The sequence below is a fragment of the Lampetra planeri genome, chromosome 21 (genome assembly GCF_965212315.1).
Source record: "Lampetra planeri chromosome 21, kcLamPlan1.2.h2, whole genome shotgun sequence".
In the NCBI taxonomy this organism is placed as follows: domain Eukaryota; kingdom Metazoa; phylum Chordata; class Hyperoartia; order Petromyzontiformes; family Petromyzontidae; genus Lampetra; species Lampetra planeri.
In genome coordinates this window covers 11,203,319-11,221,342 of record NC_136127.1, presented here as the reverse complement: position 1 = coordinate 11,221,342, position 18,024 = coordinate 11,203,319, and the positions used below count along the sequence as shown (strand labels likewise).

At 53.0% G+C, this 18,024-nt stretch overlaps 1 protein-coding gene across 3 annotated transcripts in view; it reads right to left on the bottom strand.

Annotated features, from left to right (window-relative positions):
* Nucleotides 1-16,683, bottom strand: part of LOC144724675 (uncharacterized) — a 30,325-nt gene extending 13,642 nt beyond the window's left edge. For all 3 annotated transcript variants that reach the window (XR_013586554.1, XM_078603982.1, XM_078603981.1), the window contains exons 1-10: nt 16,514-16,683; nt 10,483-11,987; nt 9,891-9,994; nt 8,835-8,945; nt 6,169-6,245; nt 5,268-5,480; nt 4,380-4,462; nt 3,540-3,668; nt 2,211-2,333; nt 1,035-1,133 (exon numbers count right to left, since the gene is read on the bottom strand). Coding sequence is in view for 2 of the 3 variants with exons in the window: in XM_078603982.1 (XP_078460108.1) it covers nt 1,035-1,133; nt 2,211-2,333; nt 3,540-3,668; nt 4,380-4,462; nt 5,268-5,480; nt 6,169-6,245; nt 8,835-8,945; nt 9,891-9,994; nt 10,483-11,948 (2,405 nt within the window). In the remaining variant the exon portion in view is untranslated. The remainder of the gene's footprint in view (nt 1-1,034; nt 1,134-2,210; nt 2,334-3,539; nt 3,669-4,379; nt 4,463-5,267; nt 5,481-6,168; nt 6,246-8,834; nt 8,946-9,890; nt 9,995-10,482; nt 11,988-16,513) is intronic.
* Between the last annotated feature and the right edge of the window lie 1,341 nt (nt 16,684-18,024).

Genomic DNA, 18,024 nt, shown 5'->3' with positions numbered 1-18,024 from the left:
TACCGAAAAAACCCAAGAATATGAATCCTTGCAGTCACGAAAGCTTCAAATCTAGCATGCTCACACAGTGCCCACAACGCACTAACAACAAAGTGAGGTCAGTCTGGGTCCATCTCATTAGGTTTTTATCACTGGGGTTTGGAATCACGGTCCAATGTGCCATGGCTCGAATTTCATGAATTCCATAGGTTACTAGCTTTGATACTCACGTAATGATTTTACAGACCATGTCAATCCACTGCTGGATGATGGGCTCCTCACCCCCTGTTGGTCATGAAGCTTATTTGACCATACTTCACCACGTTGGTCAATGAGGGATGGTGAAGATGGGGAGTGGTGGGGGGGCGAGGGCAGGTTCAGATGTCACTCGGCGCTCCCCCACCATGCTACCCGCCCCAATCTATTATGAGTTGTATAATCCTGTATCACAATGAACCATTGTTGTATCATCCTGATTCGCAACGAACCACTGGTACCAGATATCATGAAAATGTTTTCATTATATCGTGTCATTCATGCAATTGCATCCCACAACGCTGCACATCAATTATCCAGTTCCGTACACAGATAATCCAAAAAGAAATCCCCACTGCTTATCAAATAAAAAAAAGAATACGTAAATAACGAGAGAAAAAAAATTCACCGCAGAGAAAATAAATAAAATAAAATAAATTCGTTCGGTCTCCATACCCCAGACCACAATCCCAATATTTCGCCGGATTCTGGAGACCCTTCCCCTGTGGTGGTGGTGGTGGTGGTGGTGGAGTGGCCAAAAAGTTACGAGCCAGTTGGACAACAATGCAGCAAATGCCTATTTTCCAGCGTATGCCAGGACAAATAAATAGGCCTTCCCGTCGCGAGTGCATGCGGAGACGTAACCCCCTACACACCACGTCAGGTTTCTCCATCGATTATAAAACCAAAGAAACAAATCAGTCCGCGTCCGTCCCACGCCACAAGGGCGGCCGCGTGACGCGGGGGGCAGGGTGGGGGGAGGCACTCACGCGATGACGCGGGGGGGGGGGGGCACTCACGCGATGACGGTCTTGACGGCGATATCCTTGATCTGCTCCCATATCAGGCGGCAGTCGACTCCCTTGTCACACAGGTAGCCCCACAGCGCTTTCAAGGCCCTGCCAAGTCGAGGCACAGAGAGCAAACACGTCACACGCCGGCACCGCCGCCGACCCCCCCCCTACCCCCGCCCTGTGTGCTCAGCGCTCTGCCATTAGCATTCCGCCACCGCCCGTCTTCACAAGCGCTCCGTTTGAAAGTGGCGCCCTTATCTCTTCCCCTCTCGTGCCCTCCGCTCTCCGGTGCCGCTTATCACCTGCGTGCGTGCGGGTGGGCATGTGTGTGCGTGTGTGCGCGTGTGGGCGGGTGGGTACGCGGTTGGTGGTACGCCCACGGCAGGAGCGACACGTCCGGCGTGGGTGGGCGCTTATCAGCTCGCCGGGCAATTTCGTTCTGTGTATGCCGCGGCCAAACACACGCCGCACCCCGTCGCACAAACGTTTTGACAGCCGGCGGCGGCGGTGGCAGCAGCGGTAACAACGGGTCCACACCCTGGCAACGCAGCCAGCCGGCAGAACGTATATGAGAGAACCCCGCCCCGGATCGCAAACACGGTGAACTCTCCCCGGCGCGAATCGCCCACCCAACGGCGGCGCCCGTGAGTGAAGTAGCGCGCGACGATGGTTCCTCCTCGCAAGACCGCCACCAAACGTTTGAGACGGTCTCCCGCTGGCGACGGGTTTTGTGTTTTGTTTCGAGCTTGCGCCGTAGGGCGCTATCACGCCCCTCACGGGTCCGTACCACGCAGACATACCACGCAGACGCGTACGGAAGTACAGCAAGTGGGTTCACCCTGGTATTTATCGGTGGTGAACATCTCAGCAGCAGCCGGAAACGTTATATGTATGTTGAACTTCTTTCACGCCGTACGTAGCCAACCGTGCTAATTGGAGGTGCGGGAGGAAAGGACAACGACAAAAGATAGATATAAAATCGAGGGAGAATTCGAGCCACTCCATCCGAGTTCCTGAAGAAGCACGTGAAGCGAAACGTCGGCCACCGCCCCAAACGACGCACGGGTATGACCCGGGAAAGCGCATCGGACAGTTTTAAGCAATGGTCCGTGGCCGGCGAGAGCGAGAGAAAGGGGGGGTGGGGGGGGAGGTGGGGGGGGTCCCAGAGCGTCCGGCGCTCACCACTTGTGGCCCTCGCACTGGGTGCGGTCGTCGTTGCTCCTGTAGGCCGCGTTGTTCTTGTTGATGCTGTAGTTCGTCAGGTGCATGAAGCGGTTGCCCAGAGTCTTCGTGGAAGAGGAGTACCTGCGTGCGAGCGAGCGTGTGTGCGTGCGTGCGAGCGTGTGACGGTGGCAGCACGTTAAAGTCCGCGGGGGAGGGGGACTTTGCGACGTGTGCGAATCCATATAACATTGTAAATGACTAATTGTGCAAAAACACATGTACACTCAGCCGCAACTTACCTGGGCCACTCCCGCTGAGGGTGTGCATGGGGAGATAGACACGCATGTGTCAATACGATGAGGCGCACAGACAAAATACAGACACGTCATCATCGGGATCGCCGATTCAACGGCAACATTGACTGTAGTCTCAATGGAAAACCTGGACTCTTACACGCATCTCTGGGACGGGGAGAGTGGTACTGGCCATGGGGGTTGTTTGATCATACTTCATCACAAGGCTGGGTTCAGATGTCATTCGCCGCTGATGTAAGCCGTGGCGTTAAGATGTTAAAACACCAAATGGAAGCCTTTTGCAAGGAATCAAATTCGCATTAACCACACGTACCTGTGGTGAACATGCAAAAAAAATTTCTTGCTGTGGTTTTCCCACCTAATGATTGCTTGTGTTGCAATCGAAACGTCGCGATTTATTTTATTTTCTACCTACGTGACTTTACCGAAAGAACCAGAGTATGGATTCCTGCAGTCACGAAAGCTTCAAATCTAGAATGCTCCGATTATAATTTGGCATTGCCTTTGAAACTGATTGGCCTTTACCAGAGACAGTCTTCTTTAGGGCCCAGTGTCAGACCAGAGAACGCCAAAAGGCGAACCGTGATCCTGGCAAAAAAAGGTGCCATCGATGACGTTCTCTTCATGCTCTGTTGCACTGTGCCATCTTCACTCTCGCCTGCTTCTGGTGCTCCCTTAAAACAACCCCCACATCTCTTCTCCCTTGCCCATCCTCCTGCTGCTACTGCCTCCCAGCTACGGACCAGGTCTACCCCAACCCCCATCACTCATTTCCCCGCACCTCCGATTAGCATGGTGGCCTAAGTATGGTGTGAAAGAAGTTCACACACACACACATAACCGAACCGACCCTAACCCCTCCCACGCTGTCCTCCTGTCACCATCACCACACCACTGCTTTTATGAACAACCCCGCTCTCTAATTCAACCGGGGTCATCATCACGCACAACTTCATGAATCTACGTCCAAGATGAGGACAACTCCGAGTGCGCACAATCTCCCGTCGGGACCGGCTCGCCGCCGGGCACGTACTTGCAGCTGGCGAAGCGCACCAGGCCGTCCTTGAACACGTAGACACGCAGGGGGTTGTACGAGCTCACGTACACGTAGATGCGCAGGTCGAACTTGCTGCCGTCTATGAGGTATGGCTTGTGCAGGTACCTGCGGATGCACGCACGTCAGTCGCCTGCCCGTCACGCTCTTCAAACGCGACCACCGCAGTTCACCCGCTCACGTCGCGTCACTCGTCGAGTCCTCCTGCTCCACGTCAGGGGACTCGGGTCTCCCGCGCAGACTTGTGTCAACTACCACTCCTCAGGTGACAACAACGCAGCCGCTCACCCGGACACTCACGACGCTCACCCACTCGCTGCAGGTCAGAACACTCATCCCTTTCCGCTTCTTCCCTCGCACGGCTCCACCGAGGAGTTTCCCTCCCAACGAAAGTTTTTCCCAAGTTGGCCACCGGTGTTTTTGGGACTTTAGGGCCCCGTGCTGAGCAGCCGTGACAAACAACACGCTCGTTCGCTCAATTATCTCCGTACCAGTCTTCATGCAGATTCGCTCATTTAGTCTCGCCACATTCAGGCTTTGGTGTCAGGTCGTAGTCATTGTCTAAAGTAAATAAACGAAAAAAATTACCTGGAAAAAAATAATGAAACGCACTTCGTCGACGAACGGTATCGCCACGAATTTCACCGTCAAAACCAAGAGTTCACAATTAGAGGTTAGTTTTTGTTTGGGGTGAGATCGCGTTAATATAAATGCGTTGTTAAACCTGACACATTTATATTTACGCGATCTAAAAAAAAAACCTCGTGGATCTTGGTCGCGAAAGTCGACGTGTTGCACAAAAATGACGAGTGGCGCTACCTCTGTACAAGTAGAGGCCTCATCTTGGGCAGCTGGCTCCACTTGCTGACCACCTTGATCCCGATCCCCCTCGCCGACGCCGGCTGGAGAGACAGTCGCACGCACGCCCACGCGCTTCACCACGCGGTGCAGCGGGGAATCCCGTGGCGGCCAGCGGGCTTGCATCCGGCCCGCCATTTAAACTAAAAACTAAACTATTTTTTATTTTACCAGGTAAGGCCCCAAATGAGCTGTGTAGCTCTTTTTCACAAGCGACTTGCCCATCACAAATGATAGCTCAACGAAGTGGCTTATCACGTGGTCATTTATAGCAGCCGAATACTTTAATAAACGCATGTCGATTTTAAATGTGGAAGGGAAAAAAGAACGGAGGACCCAGAGAAAAATCCACGCGACCACGGGGAGAGAGCGTGCAAACTCCAAATATGCAGCAGGCATCAGGGTCTGGATCGAACTCACGACCTCCTGTATACCAGGCGAGGCAGTTAACGACGTTTCGCTCGTAATTACAACTAGCTTCATCGTACTCGGATTGTAAATGTTGCGGCTTGGCTCTCCAACACACCGGTGGTGCTGTACTAGTGACTAATTGGCCACGTTCTGTTTACGTGACAAACCTTACTAATTGGCTGTGTCGGGTGGTGGCGGGTTTTAACGACACATTTCAATATTTACGCGATCTAACCCAAAAAACCTCTACTATGGATGATATTAATCGCGAAAGCCTACCACGTGTTAAACTCCGTTAACATCTCGCCTTTCCTGGGTCAACAAGTGGCGCAATAATAATAATAATCATAAATAATAACAACAATAGCACTACGGCACAAGCCCCAGAAATCCTTCGCGAGACGGGCGGGCGCAATCGCCGCTTCGGTAAATTCTCACCGGCTTCACGATCCAGCGCACGTGGGTGCCGCCGCCGCCGCCACCGCCGCCTCCGGCCCACGCGAGGCGGAGGGCGCGGGTGTCCTGCGGCAGCACGAACGAGCGCGGCACGAAGCCGAACGAGCGCTGGCCGAACCGCGCACGCAGCCGCGAGAGGTTCCGCCACAGCCGGTCCTTGCGCCCGATTTGGAAGGAGCCGGGGAAGTGGTTCAGCTGCGGGGTGGACAACGGTGGTGGGACGAGACGAGACGCGGGATGAGTCGCAGGGATCGTACGAATCACGGGAACAACGGTGCGGCCGTGCGATCGCTCGCTCGCGGCCACTGCTGACGGAGGAAGAGCCTCTACTACGGAGGAGCCGCCCTAAAGCCCCCTTCCCAGAGGGAATTGGATCGACTCTCATCGCATTCCTCACGCCTCGTTTGCAACGTTGTTTTTTAATTCGTCGTTTATTTGGAGCTTTCGTGACTGCAGGAATTACTCTTTGGTTCTTTCGGTCAAGTCACCTATCAAAAGAAAATAATAAATGAAATACTAGCATACGACGTTTCGATTGCAACACAAGCAATCATCATCAGGTATAAATGAAATAGAAACACAAATCTAGTATACTTAGAAATGTAATGTAATACAACAGAGAGTCGGACAACATAACAGTCAACACCCTACCTGGTTGATTACGTTCTTCCTGAGAATGCTAAATTTGAGAGAGAGATAAAACACAGAACCAGAGACATATACATAGACACATAAGTATTTTGCTCACTCCAGTTGCGCGAGAATGGAATTCAGGTCACCGGGGTTCAGTGCGGCGGCCACTAACCTCGATGCCTCTGCTCGACCGCAACAAATTCCCAAGTTAAAACGCTTTGGGTTAGAAGCGACGGAGTGGGAGACTCACCTTTTGGTGCTCACGCAGTGCTCTGAACCCCGGGGACTTCATGTGGCGGCCCCAGCAGCCCAGCCAGTCGTGGCTCTCTGCGGACAGAGCGGCGCCGCGCCAGGTTATCCCCTCGCAGGCAAAGCCAACCAGGCCCGCTTGGCCTGGCCACTCTCATCCATTCCCTCCGCCGATGAAGCACGCACGGGCCACCGTCAATTCCTTAACCACCCTTTCCGTTCTCCTCTCTTCAAGCCTCACCCTCTTCGCGACTGCCCGTTCTCTTTCTCTTCCCTCCCCTTGCCACTCCACTCCTTCCCATCCCCCTCCACTCATTCCTCAACCCATCGTTTTGTAAGCTACGTCAAGCGCCTCGAGTCGAAGGCCCTGATTGGATTAAAAAGTCAAAAGCGCCACCGTCATGATCAGTCCACTGCTGAATGAAGCTCTCCCCAAGCCGTCATAACTCGTATATCACCTGCACACGAGGTAACGTCATCGCTGATGGACAGCCCGATGGGTTGCGATCCCTCCTTGGGCTGCCACTCCTTTATTAGTCTCGACTTCCGTCCCTTCCAGCGAGACCTGTCCTGCCCAATCCCACTTACTTTTTACATTCAGCCATTCAACTATTAAACTTTTTATGTTACCGGAACTCTAAAAGCTCTTTTGCAGAAGCAACCTCGCCACAAATGATCACTCAACAAAGTGGCTTATCGCGTGGAAATGTATAGCAGTCAAATACTCTCAAAGCACGTAGATTATAAATGTGGAGAGAAAAGCCGGAGGACCCGGGAGAAAAATCCACATGACCACGGGGAGAGAAACACGCAAACTCCAAATATGCAGCAGGCATCAGGGTCGGGATCGAACCCACGACCTCCTGCATACCAGGCGAGGTAGTTAACATCTCACCACCGCGGAACCCCGATGTCGTTATCACCATCACCGTTAGCCATGACTCTTCCGCTGCTGGATGAAGGGCTTCCCAAATTGTCGCCGTGTAATTTCACACGCACCATCCGTGTTAATTTATCTGCCGGTGGTGGAACGCCCACATTCCTACGACGCGACAGTTTTCTTTCTTCCGCGCGACGACAATGGAACAACCACATTGAAGCGCTCCTGTACTTTTGACTTTGCACAAAGTGTACTCATTTTATTGAGTCAGGAGACATTTCCTCGGCATGGAGCAAATCCCTTCAATCGTTCAATCAGTCGTCATTTTACGTGCCACTTTCGCCCTCAATGAAGTAGACGGTTGGCTATGTACAGTGCAACAGAAGTTCAACATACACACAAGCATGACAGCAGAACGGGAAAGCTACAGGGGACATGGAGCAGCAACAGGAATGAGAAAAAGAAGCCCGTCACGACCTCAGCTGCTCACACCGACTGAGCAGAGTAAATTTAAACCGCCCGCAATGAGTAGCATAAGAAAAGTAATCAGTGAATAAAAGAAATATTAAGTAAAGAAATCACTTTTTTCCCCTTCTTATATCTCAGATTTTATGGGGAAGGCTCGGGATTTAATAACAATAACAAACTACATGTATTTGTAAAGGCGACTTCCACTTTTCTTTGTGTCTTTCGGTAAAGTCACGTAAGTAGGTTCAAAGAAAATAACGAAAAAACGATGACGCATCGATCGAAACACAAGCGGTCGTCATCAGGAAAGGGCTTCCACTGATGTCTCACGGAGAAAAATAAACCCGTCTCTCTCCGATGGTAAAGAGGGCGCGGGTCCTCCGTCACGTTGCCACCTCGGGCGCAGTAACGAGCAGCAGCGTGAGTCACGGGTGCGTCACGACCGCCGGGATTGTTGATGCATCACTGCTGTCCCCCTCATCCCACTGCACGACAGTTAATTTTTTATAACAGCGGCCACGTGCACCACAGCGCCCGGCGCAACACTGCCCCCTGGCTGCCTGCTGCTGCACCTGCACCACAGCCTCCCGCACAGGCCAGCCGTGCCACGACACGCAGCACTCTCTCGCGCGCGCTCTCTCTCTCTCTGGCGCGTTTTACGGGTCGTACCGCTTACGCGGCCGGTCGTACGGCACGACGTCCGACGTTTCGCGTCACGCACGCCTCGGAGCTCCTTGGGTAAAGTTCTCCGTGTGCCGAGGGCTTCTTCGGCGAACTTTCCGGAGAAGCTCGCGGTTGCTCAAAACAACAATCGTCATCATCAGGCGCATGCGGCGTGTGTAAACCGCGCCTGCACAAACTATGGCAGATGCGGTTAAACTGATGTACAAGTGGAAAAACTCTCCAGCATTGTGCGACTGTGGTCATCCGGAACAGACCGTACAACGTATAAACGACGCAATGCCCCGATCCACAAATACGAAGGAGACATCACGGCGATGATGATACACTCCCACTGCTCATGACGCGGTTGTCTGGCTTTGGCCACCCGAATGGGAAATTGAAGTCGTTGCTCTGCATCAACATCAGCCGTACGAAAGAAGAAGAAGCAGTAGGAGCGTCCAACGACTTCATCTGAGAACGAACGGAGAAGATCGGCCAAAGGTGGAACGGCAAACCGCGGCCGCGGACTTTGCGAGCACCGCCGCTTGGGACAACGACAGCGGCCGACATTGGGATCGCGTAACGTGACAAGATAATTAGAAAACGTGCGGGAGGAGGTGGGCGGGAGGAGGTGGGCGGGTGGGCGAGGCGCTTACTAGTGGTGGGGCGGAAGTGGGAGCGCGCCAACGCCTTCCGCACGACCTGCGGCGTCACGGGGCTCATCTTCCACTTGAGCCTCCTGCGCAGCGGCCACGGCAGCGTCGCGACTGCGCAGGAGAGAAACGGGACGCAGGCGTCAACGGAAGGGACCCATTTCACGATCCCCGTATTGCATTTCCCGACGCTGGTGACCACTCTTCGATGCGGCCCTTGGCCTCCCCCTAGGTCGACGCGGCCTTAAAATTAGTAGCCGGCGCGGTGTGTAGATGTCGGCGCTGGAGAGATAAAGGCGGCTGGGCGTGGTGCTGGCTATCCACCCTCATATACTGACATAGGCATCCAGAGACCCACATAGAGACCCATAAATAAGCATGCCCCACCGTGTTTCTGAGAGTCTGCAGATGGGGGTCACGTTAAACCGCGATATAAATTCAAAGCCTATGGCCAAAAATTACCTGGCATGTGCCCGATCTCAGAAGCTAAGCAGTTTCGAGCCTGGTTGGTACTTGTATCGGTGACCACCAACACATATCAAGATTTGTAGGCATTAAGACTGATAGAGCAGTGAGCTGCCATGAGGGGGCAGTACAGCAAAGGGCCGCAGACAGATCTAACCCAAAACGCCTGTATTACAGATGATGTTGGTCGTGAAAGCCGACGCATTAAACAAATCTAAAAAAAATTATGTGAGGCTGTGGATTGAACCTATCTGCGCGAAAACGTTTGCGCGTTTAAGCCCTCCGTGGCATGGCGGAGGTGGCATGACAGAGGTGGCATGGTGGGGTGGCAAGGTGGGATCGTCATGGTGGGGTTGGCATGGTGGGGGTGGCAACATGGTGGGGGTGGCATGGTGAGGTTGAAACTGTGGGGTTGGGAATGAGCCCTGATGCAAGAAACTAAATGTAGCTCTCCAGGCTCCTGTCCAATGCCCACGACTCTCTCCACAGCCCGACAACCTGGGCCCCGGTGCAGTTGCACCGACTGCACGCTCGACTGCTACGCCACTGCCTGGGTAGAGGAACCGGCATGAAGCAGAACATGGAAATTCTCACTCGTCTCCTCCGCGGTGCCAAAGTAGACGGTGGGCGGCACGTTGTCGAAAATGCTGGGCACGAGCGCCGGCTTGGGTTGCCCGTCCTGGGCGCTGCCCGGCACACTGCGGGGGAGACAGACGGACAGAGACAGTCTTACCGATCCCTGGCCACGTGCAAGTTTGAAATTCCACGCCGGGTGTTCACAGCAATGAAATGTCCTTCTTTCATCGACGCGTTTCTGAGATATGCAAACTGATTCTTCACGAATATAGATTTTTGGACTAAAAGCCACGTAATGATCTGGTCACATTTGTTTCATTAACCCCTCCCTTGAACGTACATATGTTGAACTTATTTCGCGCTGTACGTAGCCAACCGTGCTAATCGGAGCTGCGGGAGGACAACAAACTAAACACAAAAAGAAGTGGCTTCCATCACCCATTATTGCCAAAAAAGTTCAATTAACAATTCGGGGCTTGATGGAATGTTACGTCGCAAGGCGAGGCACGTCAATGACGTGGGAAAGCTTTCATCCAGCAGTAAATATAATCATGGGTGATGATGATCTGTCAGAGCCGTGTGATGACATCACCGCGCACGGGAGTCGCACCTGCAGGCGGCAGTGCTCACGGCGAGGTCCAAGGCCGCGGCGTAGTCACCTCCCTCATCGTCAGTGCTGCTGCCGTCACTCACGTCCACCTCATCTCCCACCTCGTCCGGTCCATCCGGCAGCTCCTCCTCGTCGCCGTCATCTTCGTCGTCACCAATGAGGTCCACAGACTGCGCGGAAGAGTCCTCCGAACTGTCATCCTCCACCGCCTCGCTCCCGTCCTCCTCCTCCTCTTCTCCGTCCTGCCCACAGTCCCCGCTGCCCAGCTCCGAGGGTGGACTGCCGGCCCTCCACCCGCGCTGCTCCAGCTCGCGCCCGTCTTGCCCCTGCCCCGAGTGCGCGGCCGACGTGCCGCCGCCCTTGCCGGCGAGCCGCGCGCCGACCCGGCGCACCGGCGCGTTCCCAGGGCCGCCCCGTGTTCTGCCCGCGCTCGGCTTCGCGTCCGGGTTTTTCGCGCGATCCGATTTCGCCTTGCGCGAGCTCGGCTTGGGCTTCCTCGTCAGCGTCGTCGGACGGACGCTCGGAGGAGACTCGCGCAGCGATGCGATGGGGCCGCATGGCGGATTCACCATTGGCTCGCTCCCGCTTCTCGCGACGCCCGTGGCCAGTCTCTGCACGGCCGCCGTCAGCTGCATCACGGGCAGCTCCGGGCCGCTCGACGCGTCCGTCACTCCGCCGTGCGTGGCAGGTCCCACGGGCATCGCCACGCTGCCGGCGTTCGCTCCGTTGAGCAGCCGGTGGTCATGGATTGTCTCGACGGCCGGCGCGGCGTTCTCCACAAACCCAGCAGCAGCAGCGGTGCCGTCCAAGAGCAAATTGACGCTCGTCTGTCTCAGGAAGGGGTTCACGTGCGCCGGTGGCTGTGGTGACGTACGGTGCGCGGGGTGAGCTCCGGGTTTGCGTGCCACCTGTTGCGCCGTCGAAACGTCGCGCTGGCGGTGGGGAGCGGCGCCCGGACGTGCGCTCCACCCCGAAACGATCCGCGGTAAAACGCCGTCACCACCGCCACCGGTACCCAACCCCGCCGCGGCAGTCCTCGAATTCCTTCGCAAACTTTGGCCACGCAGGAAATCCAACCGCTGCCACTGCCCGAAAACCGTCGTCTCTCCCGGCGCCGGTGAGGCGGCGCTGGCGCGGGGGGCCGGGCGGACGGACGGCCGCGCCGACTGCACCCTCCGCCTTCCCGTGAGCCTCGGCTCGCCCGAACCGGCGTGGCAAGGAGCAAGCGTCGTCGAGGCGGGGCCAACGACATCCTGCGCCGGCGACCCGAGGCGGCGCGCTCGGTGCCGCGGGCTGCCGGCGTCGGTCCGGGGCGGGGGGCTACCGTCTCCGAGTTGGGGGGTCGCGGCTCCTGCCGGTCGCCCCCGTGCGGCGGGGCCGCCCGTGTCGGCGTCTGGGCCGAGCTCGCGGCGCAGTGTGCCGCAGTGACCGGCGGACAACGGCGGCGGCGGTGGTGCCAGCGCCATTGTGGCTCATACCTTGCCCTTTTAGACTCTTCCACGTGCCTGGTCAAGCGAAACAAACGTGTTACGGGGCAAAAAGCACACGTAGCATAGCGTACAAAATAACACGTACAAAATAACACGTACGAAATATACAACGGAGGGGTCACCAATTGTACGAAACACCGAAGGCAGCTTAATTGTAACGCCTCCACCAGCCCAAGCACAGTTGTAAATGAGACCTGTTGTTAAAGTTATTATCATGCTTCTTTGCCCAGGAAAGCCTCACCAAGTCTCAAAACTCTTTTTCAGGAGGGTCCTGCCAAGTTTTCACAATGGGGCGCAATGTTGCTGCTGCAGCTGCGTGTAAATTCCAATTGAGTAATATGCAATAATTTTTTCATCATTGTGATGTTTAGCCGATAACAATGACATCGTTTGTTTTTGCCATGCAGGACAGGGGGATGTGGGCGATGGTTGCAATGTGTAACCACAATCGAGTAATTTTCAGGTACATAATTCAGTATTGGGATGTTTTGGCCAATAACATGGGTTACATTGTGTGGGTTGTTTTTGGTTATGGGAGGAAAACAGAGGAAGGCCATGCAAAACAGGGGACGAACATACAAACTCAATCTCCTTCAACCTCACTCACACGTTCATAAGCACTGAACCTCGCTCGCACTCAGTGGAGCAGGGCGCCCGAGTCGGGAGTCGAACCCAGGCCCTTCGTGCTGTGAGGCACTGCACTACGCTGGCATCCTATTGTTAAATATTAGCAAAAGTGCAATCTTTGCCCTTTGGTGCAAACTTAAGCGATATTATAGTCATCGTGACCAGCCACGGATGTCACGCTATTAGGTGGCCGGTCTAACCCCCATCGTATGTTTACCAACCTCCACTCGACAGGACGTTCTGTGAGCGTCGAGCGGCACATTCCAGTTGACGGGTAACGCATTTTATGAGGCTCGTGAGAAAGCGAAAAGTCTAGTTATACAAGCTTCAGCTACTCCCAGAGCCCAGCATTACAATGCTAATCAAACAGAAGATGAAAATAAGCACACCGCACACAAATAAGCACACCGCACACAGTTCTGATATAAGCAACACATTCTCACATTATACTGTTAGAGGTGGGGGGGACGTTAACGACATCCCATGATACAAGCACTCTTCTGACATACACGCACATCCGGACTTGCTCCAAAGGGGGTGTGTGTGCTTATATCCAGCTGCTGACTAATCCAGTCTGAACATGACACTTTTGGCAGTCGCCCTTCAAATTCCACGCTACAGAGTAAAAAATGACGCTGGGTCTAACATACGGCAGCTGGGCTGCATATTTTTGCCTGCCTGACGTGGCACTGCGGGGGACTGAGACGATTCAATCACGACTTCTTATCGGACTTGGCCGCTGCCGTGGGTTTAACGGTTCCCATGTTGGACTCACGATCCGGAGGTTGGCGCTTTGATTTTCGCGGCGCGGCAGTTTAAGAACGATGGTGCAGGTTTCCTAACAATCCCCCTTTGCCTCTTTGTCTGCTCATCAACAGTACAGACCTATGCCAGATACTTATTTGAGGCCAAGTCGACCTAGGGGAGAGGCCGGAGATCAGTTCACACACATACACAACAAAGACAAATATTCCCCAGTGCTGGGGTAAAGTGCTGTTTGCGTGGTAGCCACGAAGCGGTGGTAGCCACGAAGCGGTGGATAGTGTTTACCCTCACACGCTCATTCATTGGCCAATAACGCCTTGATATAAAGAGGACCCCAGAGCTTGCATAATCATTGGGTGACTCCGGCTCCTTCTCACAGCGCCTCCGAGTTGTCCTCTCTTCGAGAGATAGCACCGCGCGGCGACGTTGGCTATTTAAACTATTTTTTATTTCACCAGGTAAGGCCCACCGAGCTATGTAGCTCTTTTTCAGAAGCGGCCTGGCCATCAAAGAAATAATAGCTCAACGAAGTGGCTTATCATCACGTGGAAATTGATAGCAGCCGAATTCTATAAAAACGCATGATGCTGATTGTAAATGTGGAGAAAAAATTCCACGCGACCACGGGGAGAACATACAAACTCCAAATATACAGCAGGCATCAGGGTAGGGATGAAACCCACGACCCTCCTGCACTACCAGGCGAGGTAGTTACCTCCTATCCACCGTGGCGCCCAAGCGGGACAATCGGCACGTCACGTGTGGTGGTTGTGGTGGTAAAGTGTGTGTGTGTGTATTCCCACCTTTTCCAAGATGTCCGGCCAACGCGGGAAGAGGAGGCCAAATACACAATATACAGGGGCTCCTCTTGAATGTTCTCTATTGGGAGGCTCTTGCGCGAGTATTGACGAGAGCAAGCGATAGCAGAGCTCCGTCTACCTTTTAACCTCTTGCCAGACCCATTTAGTGCCCGTGCTTCCTAGGTGACACCAGAGGTTGCTAATCACAGTCACAACAGCGGGGTCACTTCCCTAGAAACCAGAGCCTTACCCAGAAGCAAACACAGCAGTAGAGCGGTGGGGGCGGTTGTCAATACCGAGCAGGATCTGGCAAAGTCGGGGCGAACAGGGACACCTAGAGCCTGACCAGACACGCACAGAGACCAAGATCCCCTCATTGAAGTCTCGTAGACTGTTGGGGCAAGAACCGTGAAGCAAGCAACTTTTAAGGGCTGCATGGGGTACGTGGGGGGCGGTGAGGCTTGCACCGTGCGCGGCCGCCTTTGTCTCCCCACTTCTGACGTGTGTACGCTGCACCTGTGATGTGTGTGTGTGTACGTTGAACTTCTTCCGCACCGGTGGTGCGGGGGAAGGACAACAAACCAAACACACGACTTGTGAGTGTTGAGGTACTGAACTTGTAAGGACTGGGGGACACCCAGGACCAGCTCCCCAGGTTCGTCGTGATGTGTGTTTACCACAAACACCACCAAAGGCGCAGAACGCACAGGTAAGACTCGAACCTGGCTGTACAGGTGAGTCCTTTCAAACGCCAAAGACCAGAGGACCAGGAGGCATACAGGTGATGAGACCAGGTAGCTTTCGTGACTGCAAGGATTCATACTCTTAGAGGTTTTTTCGGTAAAGTCACGTAGGTAAAAATAAATAATATTAGAAATAAAATAATAAATTACGTTTCGGAGGCAACACAAGTCTCCGTCATCAGGTGGGACCGTCACAGCTAAAATTTACTGTACGTAGATACCAGGTAGCCAAGGCCAGGTATCCCATACAATTCATGTTGAGACTTACAACCGGGCAGGTAATAGGGACAATATACAACCGAGCTCAGGTGAGAGAGACGCAGACCAATGCTGGCAAAGAGACGTAGCCGATTCTAAGCACCCGTAAAGGCCTCGTAAATGTTTTCATTCGTGATGAACGCACATTAACCTGCGATGACACACGTGAAGCAGACACGTCGTGGGTATTAACGAAGAGAATGGAGGAGGGTGAAGCGTGTTCAGCAGAAGCATAGAACCCCTTTGCGTGCGCACGTGTGTTTCAGTGTTTATTGGCCTTCCCGTGGTGTGTAAACATCGCCACTGGGGAGACAAATGCGGTCGGGCGTGGTGCTGGCCACCCACCCCCTCGTGTGCCGTTCCGACCTTCATAGGTGCTCGCTAACAGCACTTGCCCCTACAGTCTGTTGACGCTACACAGGGGATTTTGTCTTTGTTGTCCATCCACCCCGCACCTCCGTTTAGCTACGTACGGTGCGAAAGAAGTTCAGCACACCACGTTGTGGATACACAAGGGGGGGGGGGGGGGTAATGCGACGTGGAGGATGGGAGGAAGGGATGATGTGGACACACGGGGTCCAAGCAGGTGGCATTTTCTTGCTGTGGTTGTCCTACCTGATAAAAACTGCTTGTGTTGCGATCGAAACGTCGTGATTTGTTTTATGTTATTTCTCCCTACGTGCCTTTACCGAAAGAACCAAAGAGTATTGGCGTAGCCGTCAACCCGTGATATTTGTTATATTTTTATTTTACTTTTATTAATTTTAATTTCATTTTTTTTACCTACGTGACTTTACCGAAAAAACCCAAGAATACGGTTCAACCCCTTATTCTTGTGCAGGGAATTCGAGTTTGCAGATCCATACGGCGATACAGCCGTTTCGATACAGACGAAAAAAATGTGTTTGTGTTTCTCTCTTGCGACGGGGCTTTGTATGATAAACGTTGAGATTAATAAGGCGCACGGGGTGACCGATACGGTGTGAATTGATCTGTAATAAGGTAGGGGGCTGATAGCAAGGGGCTGACACAGGGTCTGCGTGAGTAAGGGTGACGGCAGCCGGAGAAATGGGAACGCGTCTGGATGGAATCCGCGAGGTAGCGGTGGGGAGGCCTTGATCCAGCAGCGGATAGACCCTGGCTGACGATATTGATGACGATTGTGTAACCGGACGCGGGGGTATGTGGCAATGCGTGACACACACTCACACAAACCTCGTTTAACAATCTCGTAGGTCTTGTAAGTTATCGAATTGAGAGAGAAAAAAAGCGTAACTTTAGTTACTACGTTGACCAAGCGCTACGTAGCGGCACCGGCTTTTTATTTCTAATCGCTCGATCAACCCACCTCGCCACCACGGGCTCCCGCCGACGAGACGAGAGAGGCACCTTGAACCCGAACGACGACAACAACAACAACACACGCCACCAACAACGGGCAGACCGTCGACAATTAACTTTGATTTACTTTTTATAATTTACTAATTAAAATAAAATGCGGCCCACCCGGCATGGAGCGAGGCCTCCACTAGGCGAGCTCCGTGGCGGGACGCGCGCTTTTATAGAGTCAGCGCGAGGTGGGCGTGGTCACTGAGACGCCGGTTCGCCTCGCCATTGGTCAGGATTCGTGACGTTGCGGAGTTGTTATTTTATTATATGCCACGCATCAATTATGAAGTTCGAGATTTGAAGCTATCGTGACTGCAAGGATTCATACTCCTAGGTTCTTTCGGTAAAGTCACGTAGGTAAAATAATGAAAAAAAAAATTTAGAATTAAAATGATAGAAATAAAACAAATACAAATAATAATAAAAATAAAATATTTATATTATTTCGATTATTTTTTTACATACGTGACTTTACCGAAAAAACCTAAGAGTAATTATGAAGTGTTGATGAAGCTGGTTGTGATTACTGGCGAAACGTCGTACTTAGATTGTAAATGTTGTGGCTTGGCTCTCCAACACACACCGGTGATGCTGTACTTCTGACGAATTGGCCACGTTCTGTTTACGTGACAACCCTTACTAGTTGGCTGTGTCGGGTGGTGGCGGGTTTTAGCGACACATACTCTTTCGTTCTTTCGGCAAAGTCACCAGAGTATGGATTCCTGCAGTCACGAAAGCTTCAAATCTTTAACGACACATTTATATATTACTCTTGCCACAATAACGTGGAATTTCCACCACTGGCTTAAGACGTTGGCAAGAAACCCACTTTGACATATTTTGCAGGAGGCTGCAGAGAAACTATGCCACTCCCTGGCTGTATCTGTAGACCAGCGAGTGGTCTTCCCTCTCAGCGTTGACAAACTTGCTCCCGTCATACAAATATGGATTTTCCACTGATGCCTTTGAGGTCACCAGCGGGGTTGTCCACGAACAAGCATCCCATGGGTCAATTGAAAAGGGAGACACTTAAATTTGTACACAACATCAGTATATTATAAAAGAAAACATCGTAAGCAAGACATCATTACTCTTCACCATCGGTCATTATCCCCTACAGCGACGTGCCCTGCCTTGCCCATACTCGCGTTCATCAGCAGTTGAAACTATGCCAAATAGTTGAAAGGTAAAAATTTGGAAAGGTACAGCCCTGTAATTTATTGTCTTTTTTTCTACTTATCCAGGAGATCTACACCGAGCCGTATGACTCTTTTTGCAGGAGGGTCCCCCTGCAGCTACATAGTTTTTTTTATTCTAATATGTTTTCAACCAATTGCGATATAGTGTGGGAAGAAACCGGGCCACCCAGAGAAAACCCACGTGCGCAAGCGAGGTGGAAACGCTCAGTGCCCGTACAGATGGAAACCGATGGCGATTGATCCACTCGCTGTACCGCCATCTCCTGGTGAT